This window comes from Purpureocillium takamizusanense, chromosome 1, assembly GCF_022605165.1.
Source record: "Purpureocillium takamizusanense chromosome 1, complete sequence".
NCBI classification, from domain to species: Eukaryota; Fungi; Ascomycota; class Sordariomycetes; order Hypocreales; family Ophiocordycipitaceae; genus Purpureocillium; species Purpureocillium takamizusanense.
Genome location: NC_063068.1, coordinates 4,664,942 through 4,675,801, shown reverse-complemented (window position 1 = coordinate 4,675,801; position 10,860 = coordinate 4,664,942). Strand labels below are relative to the sequence as shown.

Genomic DNA, 10,860 nt, shown 5'->3' with positions numbered 1-10,860 from the left:
CAATGTCCATGCGAGTTGTGGCAGGTAAGACAACACCTGACAGTGGAAGCCAGCACGCGCGGGTATGCCAGTCATGGCAGCCACCTAGGATCGATCACCTACTGAGGCGATGGAGGCCGGCTGTCGAGGTACTTCATGATCCACGGCAGTATCTTGCAGGGCTCACGTTGGGCCTCTCATCCGTTCTCAATTCCCGCGCACCGCCGACATGGCACGTCTTCAAGGTTGCCTGCGAGCGCCGGCAACCCAGCGCCAGGACCGCACCCGGGGATGCCGGTCGGTCATCTTTGACGAACGAGGAAGTCTCGGCGGGTATTCAACGTGTCGCGGGTGCCCGGCGCCCCACGCCTAGCACATCACAGAGTAGTCTACTGTACCTACGTGACTCAACGTGTGCGATCGTCCGCGAGGCGACGTGTTGGTTGACATGTGAGTTGAGAAGGTTTCATTGTAAAAGTCCTTGTCACCGCTTTCGGCCAAGGTACCTGGCCTGAGTTCCATGTTCAGGATCATCTGTTGTCTTGAGCTAGTAAGGGTCTTGCGGATCATTCAAAACGCCGAACAGTTCGAGGCCGGAGATGCACGGGCATATTGTCGCTCTCAAAGCTGCAAAGACCGTCATGGTCGGACGCACGCCAAGCAGCATGGCGTTTTGGGATGCCGGTGAAGCTTTGCCTGTCGCGTCGAAGTTCCAGAGCTGGCGTCCGCTGCTAGAACTGCTGCCCGCTTTCACCACCAAGTGCGCAGGTCCGGAACGGACCAACCTTTGCCCATTGAACTTGCGAGGCACCACGCCCTGATTGGCCACGTGGGGCAAGAGCTCCCAGGGCGGGCAGCTCGCCTCGACTCACTGGGCTGCCGCCAAAGGGGCAACGTGTGCAACTCCAGTGCGCCGTCTCGTGTAGAGGAAGCTAGCTTGTTGGCGCAGCGGCCTCGACACTTGCACCTCCATCCCCCCCATCTTCGCCATCACACCGAACGGACGGACGCGGTCAATGAGTGCGCCCTCCCTCCGCTCGTCAACATGAAGCCCTTGTCACTCGCATCGGCACTCTTTGGCCTGCTGGTGACCAGCGCCGCCGCCTCCGGGTCCAAGTCCAAGGTGACGCTGCCCGCCGAGTTCAAGCCGCCCCAAGTCTTCAAGAACGCCAATCTCGTCCACGTCGTCTCGCTCGAGAAGAACTACGTCAAGGAGCAGGTCAACGTTCTCATCGAGAATGTCTCCAAGCAGCCCCAGGATGAATACTACCTGCCCTTCACCGCGGATCAAATGTCCCGGGTCGGTGGCTTCGAGGTCAAGGACCGCAAGGACGCCACTGCCGGGCCTTTCGTGGCCGAGCGAGTCGAATACGACCCGAATAGGTGCGCACCATGATCCCATGCCACGTCCCATCTTCCACGCTAACAATTGTCCCTCCAGCGATGTTCAGTACTTTCGCATCCGGCTCCCCGCGCCGCTCAAGGCCGGTGGCCAGCAGACCCTCGGCATTTCCTTCTATGTCCTCAAGGCCTACAGCCCTCTGCCCGCGTCCATCAAGCAGGAGGATCAGCAATTCCTCGTCTACGAATTCTCCGTCTACGCGCCCTCGGCGTATCCGACCCTAAAGCAAAAGACCGAGGTCAAGGCGCCATCGTCCTCCATCCCCAACTATACCAAGATTGCCGCCAAGGAGGGCAAAGGGTCCCCTCAAAAGCAGGGCTCCAAGCTCACCTACGGACCCTTCGACGAGAAGCCCGCGGGCGCCGCGTCTCCCGCAAGTGTCCGCTTCGAGTTTACCAAGTCGGTGCTGCATATCGCCGATCTCGAGCGGGACATCGAGGTCAGCCACTGGGGCGGCAACGTCGCCTTTGAGGAGCGATACACGCTCATCCACCGCGGTGCCAACTTGTCGTCGCCTTTCAACCGGGTCAAGTGGGCGCAGTCGCAATACTTCAATCCGGCGACCACGGCGCTCAAGGAGATGCGCTTCCCGCTCCAGCCCGGCAGCGTGGACCCTTATTTCACCGATGCCATCGGCAACGTGTCGACCTCTCGCTTCCGGAGCAGCAAGCGCGAGGCTCTGCTGGAGCTGAAGCCTCGCTACCCCATCTTTGGCGGCTGGAAGTACCCGTTCACCATTGGGTGGAACTCCAACGCTGCCAATCTGCTGCGCAAGACGGCCTCCGGGGGCTACGTGCTCAAGGTCCCGTTCATGGAGGGCCCCAAGCAGGCTGAGGGCGTCGAGTACGAGCAGATCAACGTGCGGGTGTTGTTGCCGGAGGGTGCCTCGTAAGTCTAACAATGTCTCGATCCGGGAACCGTAACTAACAGGTTGGTAGGAACGTCAAGGTGTACACGGGCGTGCCTGACTCTTCCATCGTGGAGTCCTCGGTCGGCTTGCACAAGACGTACCTGGACACAATTGGCCGCACAGCGGTGACTATCAAGGCGCGCAACCTGGTGGATGAGTTCCGGGACCGCGACCTCATCATCTCGTACGAGACGTCGCTGTTCGATACGCTGCGGAAACCTTTCATCGTCTTCACCAGCATGATGACGGTATTCGTGGCAGCGTGGGCCGTGAGCAAGGTGGAGGTCGGTTTTGCGAAGAAGTAAGCGGGACGAAGGCGAGGGATCGTGGGCCCATACATGCATGCGGGGCTGGATTTGGGGGACATGATCTCGTGGCATGAACACTGTACCATCAATTGGCGTTTTAAAATGCGAGACACATGATAGACTGGAGTTGCTTCTCTCTGGTACGGTTATTTCGCGTAGCTGGGCAGTCGCCAACTTGGTTTGGGTCGCAAGGAGAGGTCGCCGTGCACGGGACGGGATCTGCCGAACGTGGTGGCCATGGATTGAGGCCCAACGGCTGGATGTTGACTTACTGTTGCATGGACGTGGGAGAACGTTGTACAAGCAGCAGGCTAGCTCCTATTTGGCGTTGAAGAGTCACGATGGGGCTGACCGAGGGGCGATGACGGTCAGACGCAATGCATCAACCGGGCATGGCATGGTGATGATGGGGGATCTTGGTGGTGTGGGGAATGGGGATGCCCGCCGCCGCAGCTGGCCATAGCCACGCTCACTTGCATGGTTCCATTGACAAAGAACCGGGAGGGAGGCTGGTGGCCTCGCAAACAGCCTTGCATGGACTGCGACGACGGAGTGAGGCCTGGCCACGGCGGGTGCTATAAGATGACGGGCTGTTCCTTGGGGGGAAATGTTCGGCCATTGCCCTACTCTTTGTGTTTCCATCACCACTGCCCGTCATCAGCGTCCGTCCGCTCATCCACACATACCACCACGAACCCAAGCGACTGAGAGCGACACTCACCGCACGCTCTTCTGTCCCATCCTCATCCCGCCTAGACATACAAGGCCAGACACTACACTCGGAAAAAAAATTTATACATATATATAAAGAAGAATAGCCCGCCATGTGCTTCTGGGGCGAGCCAAACACAAAGTACTACTACCACGAGGAGGTCATCCCGGCGCGGCGGCACAACGGGCACCACCATGGCCACCACCATCACCATCACCACCACGGACACTCGCCGCGGGCGAGCTACACGAGCGTGACGAGGACACGGTACAGCAGCGGCAGCCCGCGCCACAGCGGGGGGTACTACCGGCCGGCGGCGTCGACGGGGCCTGTGGTCATTGAGGCGAGCCCACGGCCGCGGTACTAGGTCAGGCTACTACTGAGTTACGTCGTCGGCCAGCAGCAGGCCACTTGCCTCGACACCATCATGGCGTGGGGGGAACCTTCCGAGCTGCACGGTTTTTGAGGGGCAGGTCTGCTCCGTCACGAACGGGCGCGTGGGCCCTCGGCGCCGCTGCTGGTGGTGGTGTTGGTGGTGGTGCACAAATGGTGGTGGACTTTGTTTTAGCGGGCGGTAGGTGCCGGATGGGCCGGCGGGCGCGGGAGAGACGTCATCGGCTTCGTTGTAGCGGCCGCACGGAGAGAGGCGTCTTGCTCTGGGACGCCGTGGTACGACGAAGTGAGCGAACGAGGAATGACTGAATGTTCTTCTTTTTTTTTTTTTTACATCTCTTTGGGCATGGTCTGGGTTGTTTTGCCACTCCATGGGAGGCGACGGAATCACGGGTCGGGCAAATATGGGGGGCTGGCGTTGGACAGAGGATAGGTACGTAGAAACTGGAGGCTTCCGTGACGACTCATGCTTTACGTATAGAGAGACCCTCGAAAAAAGACACGCAACAATCACTTCTCGATGATGAAGCATCTTGCCTTTGCCCTGCAGCCGTTGCCCGTCGATGGGGGTTTTTGCACGTCACGGCCCCGGCCAACCAGGCAGCCAACATCCAAGCGAGCCAAGCCAATTCTTCTTCAGCAGCAGCAGCGGTGGGCGGATTCATGCGCGCCCGTCCAGTCCAGTCGAACGGGCAGGCGGGTGTGGTGGTGGCGCAAAGGGCAAATCAATCGTGCAGCAGCCGGGATCGCCCCAAACCCAACTCGGCGGGGTCTGCCTGGATGGAGAGCTTCATCATAGGGGCGTCTCATGAATGACATCATGGCGCATTCCGTCAACCGTCGTCACCACTACTACTCCGGCTACCGGACGCGGGCGCCGTGCTGGGGGCGGCCCTGCCTTGCCTCTTGTGTGTGCCCAGCCCAGCCGGCCATGCCATGCCATGCTCTCAGCGTGGCTCACCATGGCCTTTCCCACTGGCGCGCCGTGAAGCTTGTGCTGCTGTGTGCGGTGTTGCGCGCCGCCCCCCTCCCCTTCGAACAGCCGTGCAGAGCTGTGCCCGTCTCGAGAGGATGTCGAGGGGACCCTCCCGCGGGCAGTGCGGCCGACGTCTGCCCAGTACACTACGTAACGGCCGCCGTAGCCTTTGTCGCAGGATGTGGGTTCCTTACGTATCGCCGTCTTGAAGTCTGTTGCGCCCGTGCGTGCTGTGTGGCCCATGGTGTATACCAGTGTATATCCCATCCCCCTCCCCCGACGCCGCCGCACCTCCTCTTCACTGCCGAGAAGTTGATCGGATGTCTCTCGTCTGATCTGCGCCTGTGCTGCCGCTCTTCACGACACATCATCGACATCAGTGGCTATTCCGCCGAGACCAAGGACACAAAGGACGAAAACAAGGGCAGATTGAGCCCGCCTTCCCTGTACGTGCTCGGCGATATCCATTGGGCGCGTCCAGACTCAGCTTCCCGTGCCGTTGCGCTGTCGTCGCAAGTGGTCGGCGGTTGCGCCTGCCGTTTTGATCTTGCAGTTGCTTACACCGGGAAAGAGCAGACACTCACCCGATCAGAGTAGCTCCTGCAGCTTCGCCTGTCTCCAGAGAATCCTGAAAGCCCCTAAGATTCTCCCATGATGTGAGTGTCATGCTGTCGCACCCCTCGACATCACCTCTGTCCCCTTGCCCGCCCGCCATGTCCCGGTCGTCCGGCTTCGACGGTGCCTTCTCGCAGTACTTGCAGGGCCACCGGCGCTACAACAGTAGCACCGCAGCCGGCACGGAATCCAGCGTCGCTAACTCGCCGCCTGCGTGCAGGAACCGCGCACTCTCCATCCGCTCCGGCGGCAAGTCCAAGAGCTCCGGCTCCGGCGGCTCCGGTGGCCGCACCGCCTTCTCCTTCAGCTCCCTGCGCGGCCAGGTCCAGCCTGAGCTGTCGCGCCGCCTCTTCCGCCTCATCAAGTCGGAGAACAACCTCATCTCGGCCCACGAGACGGCCGGCCGCGAGCGCATCTCCATCGCCCAGCAGCTCTCCGAGTGGGGCGAACAGACGGGCGACGATGGCATCAGCGACATTTCGGACAAGGTCGGCGTCATCCTCAGCGAGATGGGCGAGCAGGAGGACACGTACGCCCACGCCCTTGACGAGTCGCGCGGCCGCCTCAAGTCCATCCGCAACACGGAGAAGAGCGTCCAGCCCAGTCGCGACGGCAAGGCCAAGATCGCCGACGAGATTGGCAGGCTCAAGTTGAAGGAGCCCGAGAGCGCCAGGCTCGTCGTCCTAGAGCAGGAGCTCGTTAGAGCCGAGGCCGAGAACCTCGTCGCTGAAGCCCAGCTGACCAATGTGGTACGTCTCACCTGAGCGCTTGCTCTCGCGTCAAGTCAGCGTTGTCTCATCGACGGCACTGGCGACGGCGAAGACGCTGACCCTGCTAACGCGCCACCTACCAGACCCGCCAGAAGCTCAAGGAAGCGTACGAGGCCGAGTTCGCCGCCACCATTGAGCGTGCCGAGAAGCAAATCATCCTGGCCAAGCACGGCCGCCGCCTCCTCGCCATGCTCGACGACACGCCCGTCGTGCCCGGCGACGACCGCGAGCCGTACGCCTACGGACAGCAGGCTCGTCAGGTGCTTAACGATTGCGAAGACGACCTCCGGGAATGGCAGCCAGAACAGGAGGGGTACACGCTCGAGGAGCAAGGCCCCACCCAGAGTAAGGAGAAGGCGATTGATGATGGGGCGGGAGTCAAGAGCGAAGACGCCGCCGCGAGTGAGATTGAGCTGCACAAGGGCACGTCGATTACCGCAGCGTGAGACGCTGTTGGTTTATCGTGTCCTGTAGGATCGAGAGCAGGAGTGGAAGGTCATGTATTGGTTGTGGCGCGACAGTCGTTGAAGATGCCTCGTTTAATGCTTGTTGGGGCTGGGTGTTCCTGCCTACCTGGTACCTATGCAGGGTAGTTGCGGTGTATTCGTATGTTCACATTGACTTAGCAACGCGATTCCGTCCCTGTCCCAGCAGTCCTCGACGCAGATGATTTACTGGCATTCATGTCGAGTCGCGGGCACGTGGGAATCCCTCCTAAATGTAGTCTTGGGCACTCACTACCACGTCGCCATGTTGTGCGACGTGCGGAGGTCACGTCTCGGACAGCAAAACCAATATTGAAACAACGAAACACGGGCGCGAGCATTAGTTGGCCCAAGCTGTGGAAGGACACCGAGGGCCTGCCTGCCCATTGAGGCAACGCGACGGACGAGTTGGGCGTTCACCAAGGCGCCGTAATCGCAGTTGCTGCAATGGCTCCATGTTGCCTTGGGGTTGTCTGTAGTTACTGTGGTGCTGATCAAACAGGCAACGTCAACCATGATGGCTGCAGGCACATGCTAAAGGCATGCGACCCAGTGGGGGGTGTTCTACTAACGTAGTACGTATGCACGCAGTATCTATAGTTGGCTTGCCACGCTGTCCCGATGGGAAACCAAAAGGGGGGACAGCAGATAGGACGCTGGTCCTGTTAGTAACATGGCTGACTGGGCGGCGTTTGTTGGACGCGTTGCAATCGCCGCACGGTACGAAGACGTGGCCACCAACCACGACGCACGCCGCTGGGCGGCCCATTGCGTGCTCATGCCCATCGGTCGGATGGGGCATCTAGTCGCATGCCCGCCCACACACGCGAGAGGTGAAAAAAAAAAAGAGTACAAAAAAAAAACCAAAAAAAACCAGGCAATGAGTGGCAGGGAAAAAAAGACCTACCAGGAAAAATTGTTGTCGAAATTTAGCACCAGCCGACAGGCCATCACCTTGGTGGCGCACCGTGCAGTCGAGCGAGAGCCTCCTACCATAGGGATAAGGGGCGGAAGCGGATAAGATAGGATGATGGAAATCAGATGCCCGCAACTGCCGCCGCCGGCGCCCACCTTGGAGCACGCGGGCTCGGACCCCGGGATGAGTCGGGAAAGACGCTCGCGCTGGAGCCGGGCGACGACTACTAACCTACCCTTGGAACCGAGCCGTTCGGCCCACCCCGTACCGCACGAGGCGCACCCCCTGATTATCCCGCTGGGCCGGGGGTGTAGTGCAGCCTGTCATCCTGTGTAGGCCCCGCCATCCATGCCAGTGGAGGCCCGGGCAGTCAAACAGACCGAGCATCCCCTGGCGGAGAAGCCTGCCAGGGACGGGCAGGCAGGCACTCATCAGGGCACGAAAAGACCCACGAGGCAAACGTGAGGTGCAAACCAAAACATACACGCTGGCGTCGGCTGCTGCTGCTGGTGCCATTGCTGCGAGGCACTGAGGTGTGGACACTTTTTTTTACTTTACCTCGGTCTGCGCGTGCGCTGCCCAGCCCAACAACAGCCCGCCGCACCCAAGACAACGAGCCGGCCCTCGGTGCCCGCGCTTCGAGGGGACAAGCCATGTTGCGGCCGGCGTGCAGCTCTGCTGCCGTTATTTCTGGGCCGCCGCCCTTGCCCAGCCGCTCTCGCAGGCTCGCCGTCGCCAGCTCCCTCATGTTTGTTCGTATGCCTGCGTGCGCGTACCCGTCGTCGTCGTCGTCGTCCTTTCCGTTTGTCCGGCAGCAGCAGCAGCAGCAGCGTCTCCTCCACGCCGCCCGTCGCCTGTCGTCCGTGTCGCCCTCGCTGCCGTCGGCACCATCACCGCCACGGCTGCTGTCATTGTCTTCGCTGTCGTCTTCGTCGCATCCACGTCGGGCCAATCACGGCCCCTCTGCGCGGCACAGCTGCGGCGCTGCCTCGCGACGTCTTGCGTTGCTGCTGCCAGCAACGTCAGCAGCATCCGCACCGGCACCGGCTGCTGGCCCCCTATCCAGTTTGGGTAGCGGGACGCTGACGAGGCCCGGCAGACGAGCGTTGCTAGGAGGCGGCAGTGGCACGCCAGGTAGTAGCAGTAGCAGCAGAAGCAGCAGAAGCATCAGCAGCTTCCCCAGCAGCAGCACTACGCCAACCCCTGTCGCCCCTGTGGGTTGTGCCCGACCTGGGTCCAGCGCCAGCGCCCGCACCAGCACCCGCACCACCAGCGCGAACGACAGGTTCTCTGCACGCACCAGCGGCGGCGGCGTTCTCGCTGCTGCGGCGACTCCTGGCTTCCATATGGGTCTACGTGCCCCGCCCCCTCCATCCGCCTCCCACCGCATCAACACCTCGTCCGCCTCTGCTGCTGCCACCACCACCACCAACTCTCTTCTCTCCCCCTCTCCTTTGCAAATCTCTTCCCAGAGGACGGCCCAGATAGCCCGTCACCTTGCGTCGCCCGCGTCCACCCGCCAATTGCACTCATCGACCTCGTCGACCGCCTCGTCTGCCTCGCCCACCATGGCTTCCCCCTACAACCTCCGCAAGGTGGCCGCCGCCAACACCCTCGAGCACCGCGTCTACATCGAGAAGGATGGCGTCCCCGTCTCGCCCTTCCACGATATCCCCCTCTACGTCAACCAGGAGCAGACCATCCTCAACATGGTTGTCGAGATCCCCCGGTGGACCAATGCCAAGCTCGAGGTGCGCTTTTTGTCTGCTGTTGCCCTCCCCTCTTCGTTCCCCTGCCCAGGCGCATCCAATCTTTCGTCTGCTCGGGAGCCCGACGGACCAATGTTCGGTGCACGTTGGGCGTGGCCCTCCTCGTATCCCTCAATCGTTATACCCAAGCTTCTCATGACCCCACTGACACGACTCGCGCACGGCAGATCTCCAAGGAGGAGCTCCTCAACCCCATCAAGCAGGACATCAAGAAGGGCAAGCTCCGCTACGTCCGCAACTGCTTCCCCCACAAGGGCTACCTGTGGAACTACGGTGCCTTCCCCCAGGTATGTACTCGGCTCAGCATTCTCCTCGTTGAAGTTGGAACATGTGTCTGACTCGGCCGGCCCCAAGACCTGGGAGGATCCCAACGTTGTCCACCCCGAGACCAAGGCCAAGGGCGACAACGACCCTCTCGACGTCTGCGAGATCGGTGAGCTCGTCGGCTACACCGGTCAGGTCAAGCAGGTCAAGGTCCTCGGCGTCATGGCTCTTCTCGATGAGGAGGAGACGGACTGGAAGGTCATTGTCATTGACGTGAACGACCCTCTGGCCCCCAAGCTCAACGATATTGAGGACGTCGAGCGCCACCTGCCCGGCCTCCTGCGCGCCACCAACGAATGGTTCCGCATCTACAAGATCCCCGATGGCAAGCCCGAGAACCAGTTTGCCTTCACCGGCGAGTGCAAGAACAAGAGGTAAGGCTTCTTCGGCGGCAGGGTACTCTGATTCGCCGCTGACTGTGTTTGTAGCTATGCCATGGATGTCATCCGTGAGTGCGGTGAGGCCTGGGAGCGCCTCATCACTGGCAAGACCCCCGCTGGTGAAGTCTCCATGTAAGTCGGCCTTTGAAACGAGTATGAGGAGCAATTTCTGATCGCACCAGTGCCAACACGACCGTCTCTCGGTCCCCAAGCCGCCTCGCGCCTGAGCAGCTGCCTGCTCTTCCCCCTAACCAGGACCTTCCTCCCGAGAAGATTGACAGCTCCATCGACAAGTGGTTCTTCATCAGCGGTGCTTCAGCTTAGAGAGCTTGCTGAATGGTACAGCGAGGTGAAAGATTATCATGAACGAGTAAAAGGCAGGGCTGGCTGCACCATGCGTGCCACCAAGCGTAATATACAAAAGTTCCGACGTGTCTAAATATGGTACATGCCTTCCGAGGATCGACTCTCGGTTGTAATCCTGCTCCGTGAAACGCCGGTGATGCAAATGCAAATAGTTGTGTTGCGTGATTTAGTCGGTGAGGTCGGCCGCCTTTTGCAATTGGCGGGAGTGTCTGTCGACCTCTTGGACGAGACCCTTGATGTTGATTTTGGAGCAGTTGAATTCCATCTCCTTGCCGTCCTCTGTCGCAGATTAGCACTCGTCCACAAAGCTCGCCAGGAGGACCGTGACGCACTGAACTTGACCTTGACGGAGCTGGGCTCGGTGGACGTCCGAGGAAGCAGCGTCGTGTTGATGGTGGTGCCGGTTGACCGGGCGTTGGGGGGCAGGAAAGTGAGGAACAGCCGAGCAGGCTTGGCGCAGGCCGAGAACGGGTTGAACTTGGCCGTAATCTCGGTCATGAATTTGGTGATCATTGTGGTGGACGAAAGCGTGGCGCGCGAGGTTCTCTTTGTCGG

The 10,860-nt window shown here is 60.6% G+C and overlaps 5 protein-coding genes across 5 annotated transcripts; 4 read left to right on the top strand and 1 right to left on the bottom strand.

Moving 5' to 3' along the window:
* Positions 1 to 615: 615 nt before the first annotated feature.
* OST1 (dolichyl-diphosphooligosaccharide--protein glycosyltransferase subunit 1) lies at positions 616 to 2,960 on the top strand. Its single transcript, XM_047982368.1, has 3 exons — positions 616 to 1,362; positions 1,421 to 2,269; positions 2,320 to 2,960. Exons 1-3 carry the CDS (start codon positions 1,025 to 1,027, stop codon positions 2,594 to 2,596), a joined length of 1,464 nt encoding a protein of 487 aa, XP_047838332.1. The 5' UTR covers positions 616 to 1,024; the 3' UTR covers positions 2,597 to 2,960.
* Positions 2,961 to 3,423: 463 nt separating this feature from the next.
* JDV02_001438 (uncharacterized protein) lies at positions 3,424 to 3,678 on the top strand (the record flags this gene model as incomplete). The annotated part of the gene is made up of 1 exon (XM_047982367.1): positions 3,424 to 3,678. The coding sequence occupies one exon, from the start codon at positions 3,424 to 3,426 to the stop codon at positions 3,676 to 3,678; it is 255 nt and encodes an 84-aa protein (XP_047838331.1).
* Positions 3,679 to 4,538: 860 nt separating this feature from the next.
* Positions 4,539 to 6,675, top strand: JDV02_001437 (uncharacterized protein). The gene is made up of 2 exons (XM_047982366.1): positions 4,539 to 6,044; positions 6,149 to 6,675. Exons 1-2 carry the CDS (start codon positions 5,346 to 5,348, stop codon positions 6,509 to 6,511), a joined length of 1,062 nt encoding a protein of 353 aa, XP_047838330.1. The 5' UTR covers positions 4,539 to 5,345; the 3' UTR covers positions 6,512 to 6,675.
* Positions 6,676 to 7,980: 1,305 nt separating this feature from the next.
* Positions 7,981 to 10,373, top strand: IPP1 (Inorganic diphosphatase). Its single transcript, XM_047982365.1, has 5 exons — positions 7,981 to 9,217; positions 9,403 to 9,522; positions 9,590 to 9,933; positions 9,988 to 10,071; positions 10,122 to 10,373. Exons 1-5 carry the CDS (start codon positions 8,120 to 8,122, stop codon positions 10,261 to 10,263), a joined length of 1,788 nt encoding a protein of 595 aa, XP_047838329.1. The 5' UTR covers positions 7,981 to 8,119; the 3' UTR covers positions 10,264 to 10,373.
* A 98-nt stretch (positions 10,374 to 10,471) lies between these two features.
* On the bottom strand, positions 10,472 to 10,818 carry MRPL44 (39S ribosomal protein L44, mitochondrial; the record flags this gene model as incomplete). Its single annotated transcript, XM_047982364.1, has 2 exons — positions 10,472 to 10,584; positions 10,638 to 10,818. The coding sequence occupies 2 exons, from the start codon at positions 10,816 to 10,818 to the stop codon at positions 10,472 to 10,474; spliced, it is 294 nt and encodes a 97-aa protein (XP_047838328.1).
* Between the last annotated feature and the right edge of the window lie 42 nt (positions 10,819 to 10,860).

Bases quoted from the DNA above. Each gene is read 5' to 3' on its own strand.
- OST1 (XM_047982368.1), top strand. From the start codon at position 1,025: ATGAAGCCCTTGTCACTCGCATCGGCACTCTTTGGCCTGCTGGTGACC. The intron at 1,363-1,420 runs GTGCGCACCATG...TTGTCCCTCCAG, and splicing joins GTCGAATACGACCCGAATAG to CGATGTTCAGTACTTTCGCA. The intron at 2,270-2,319 runs GTAAGTCTAACA...ACAGGTTGGTAG, and splicing joins TTGTTGCCGGAGGGTGCCTC to GAACGTCAAGGTGTACACGG.
- JDV02_001437 (XM_047982366.1), top strand. From the start codon at position 5,346: ATGCTGTCGCACCCCTCGACATCACCTCTGTCCCCTTGCCCGCCCGCC. The intron at 6,045-6,148 runs GTACGTCTCACC...GCCACCTACCAG, and splicing joins AAGCCCAGCTGACCAATGTG to ACCCGCCAGAAGCTCAAGGA.
- IPP1 (XM_047982365.1), top strand. From the start codon at position 8,120: ATGTTGCGGCCGGCGTGCAGCTCTGCTGCCGTTATTTCTGGGCCGCCG. The intron at 9,523-9,589 runs GTATGTACTCGG...GCCGGCCCCAAG, and splicing joins ACTACGGTGCCTTCCCCCAG to ACCTGGGAGGATCCCAACGT. The intron at 10,072-10,121 runs GTAAGTCGGCCT...TGATCGCACCAG, and splicing joins CCCGCTGGTGAAGTCTCCAT to TGCCAACACGACCGTCTCTC.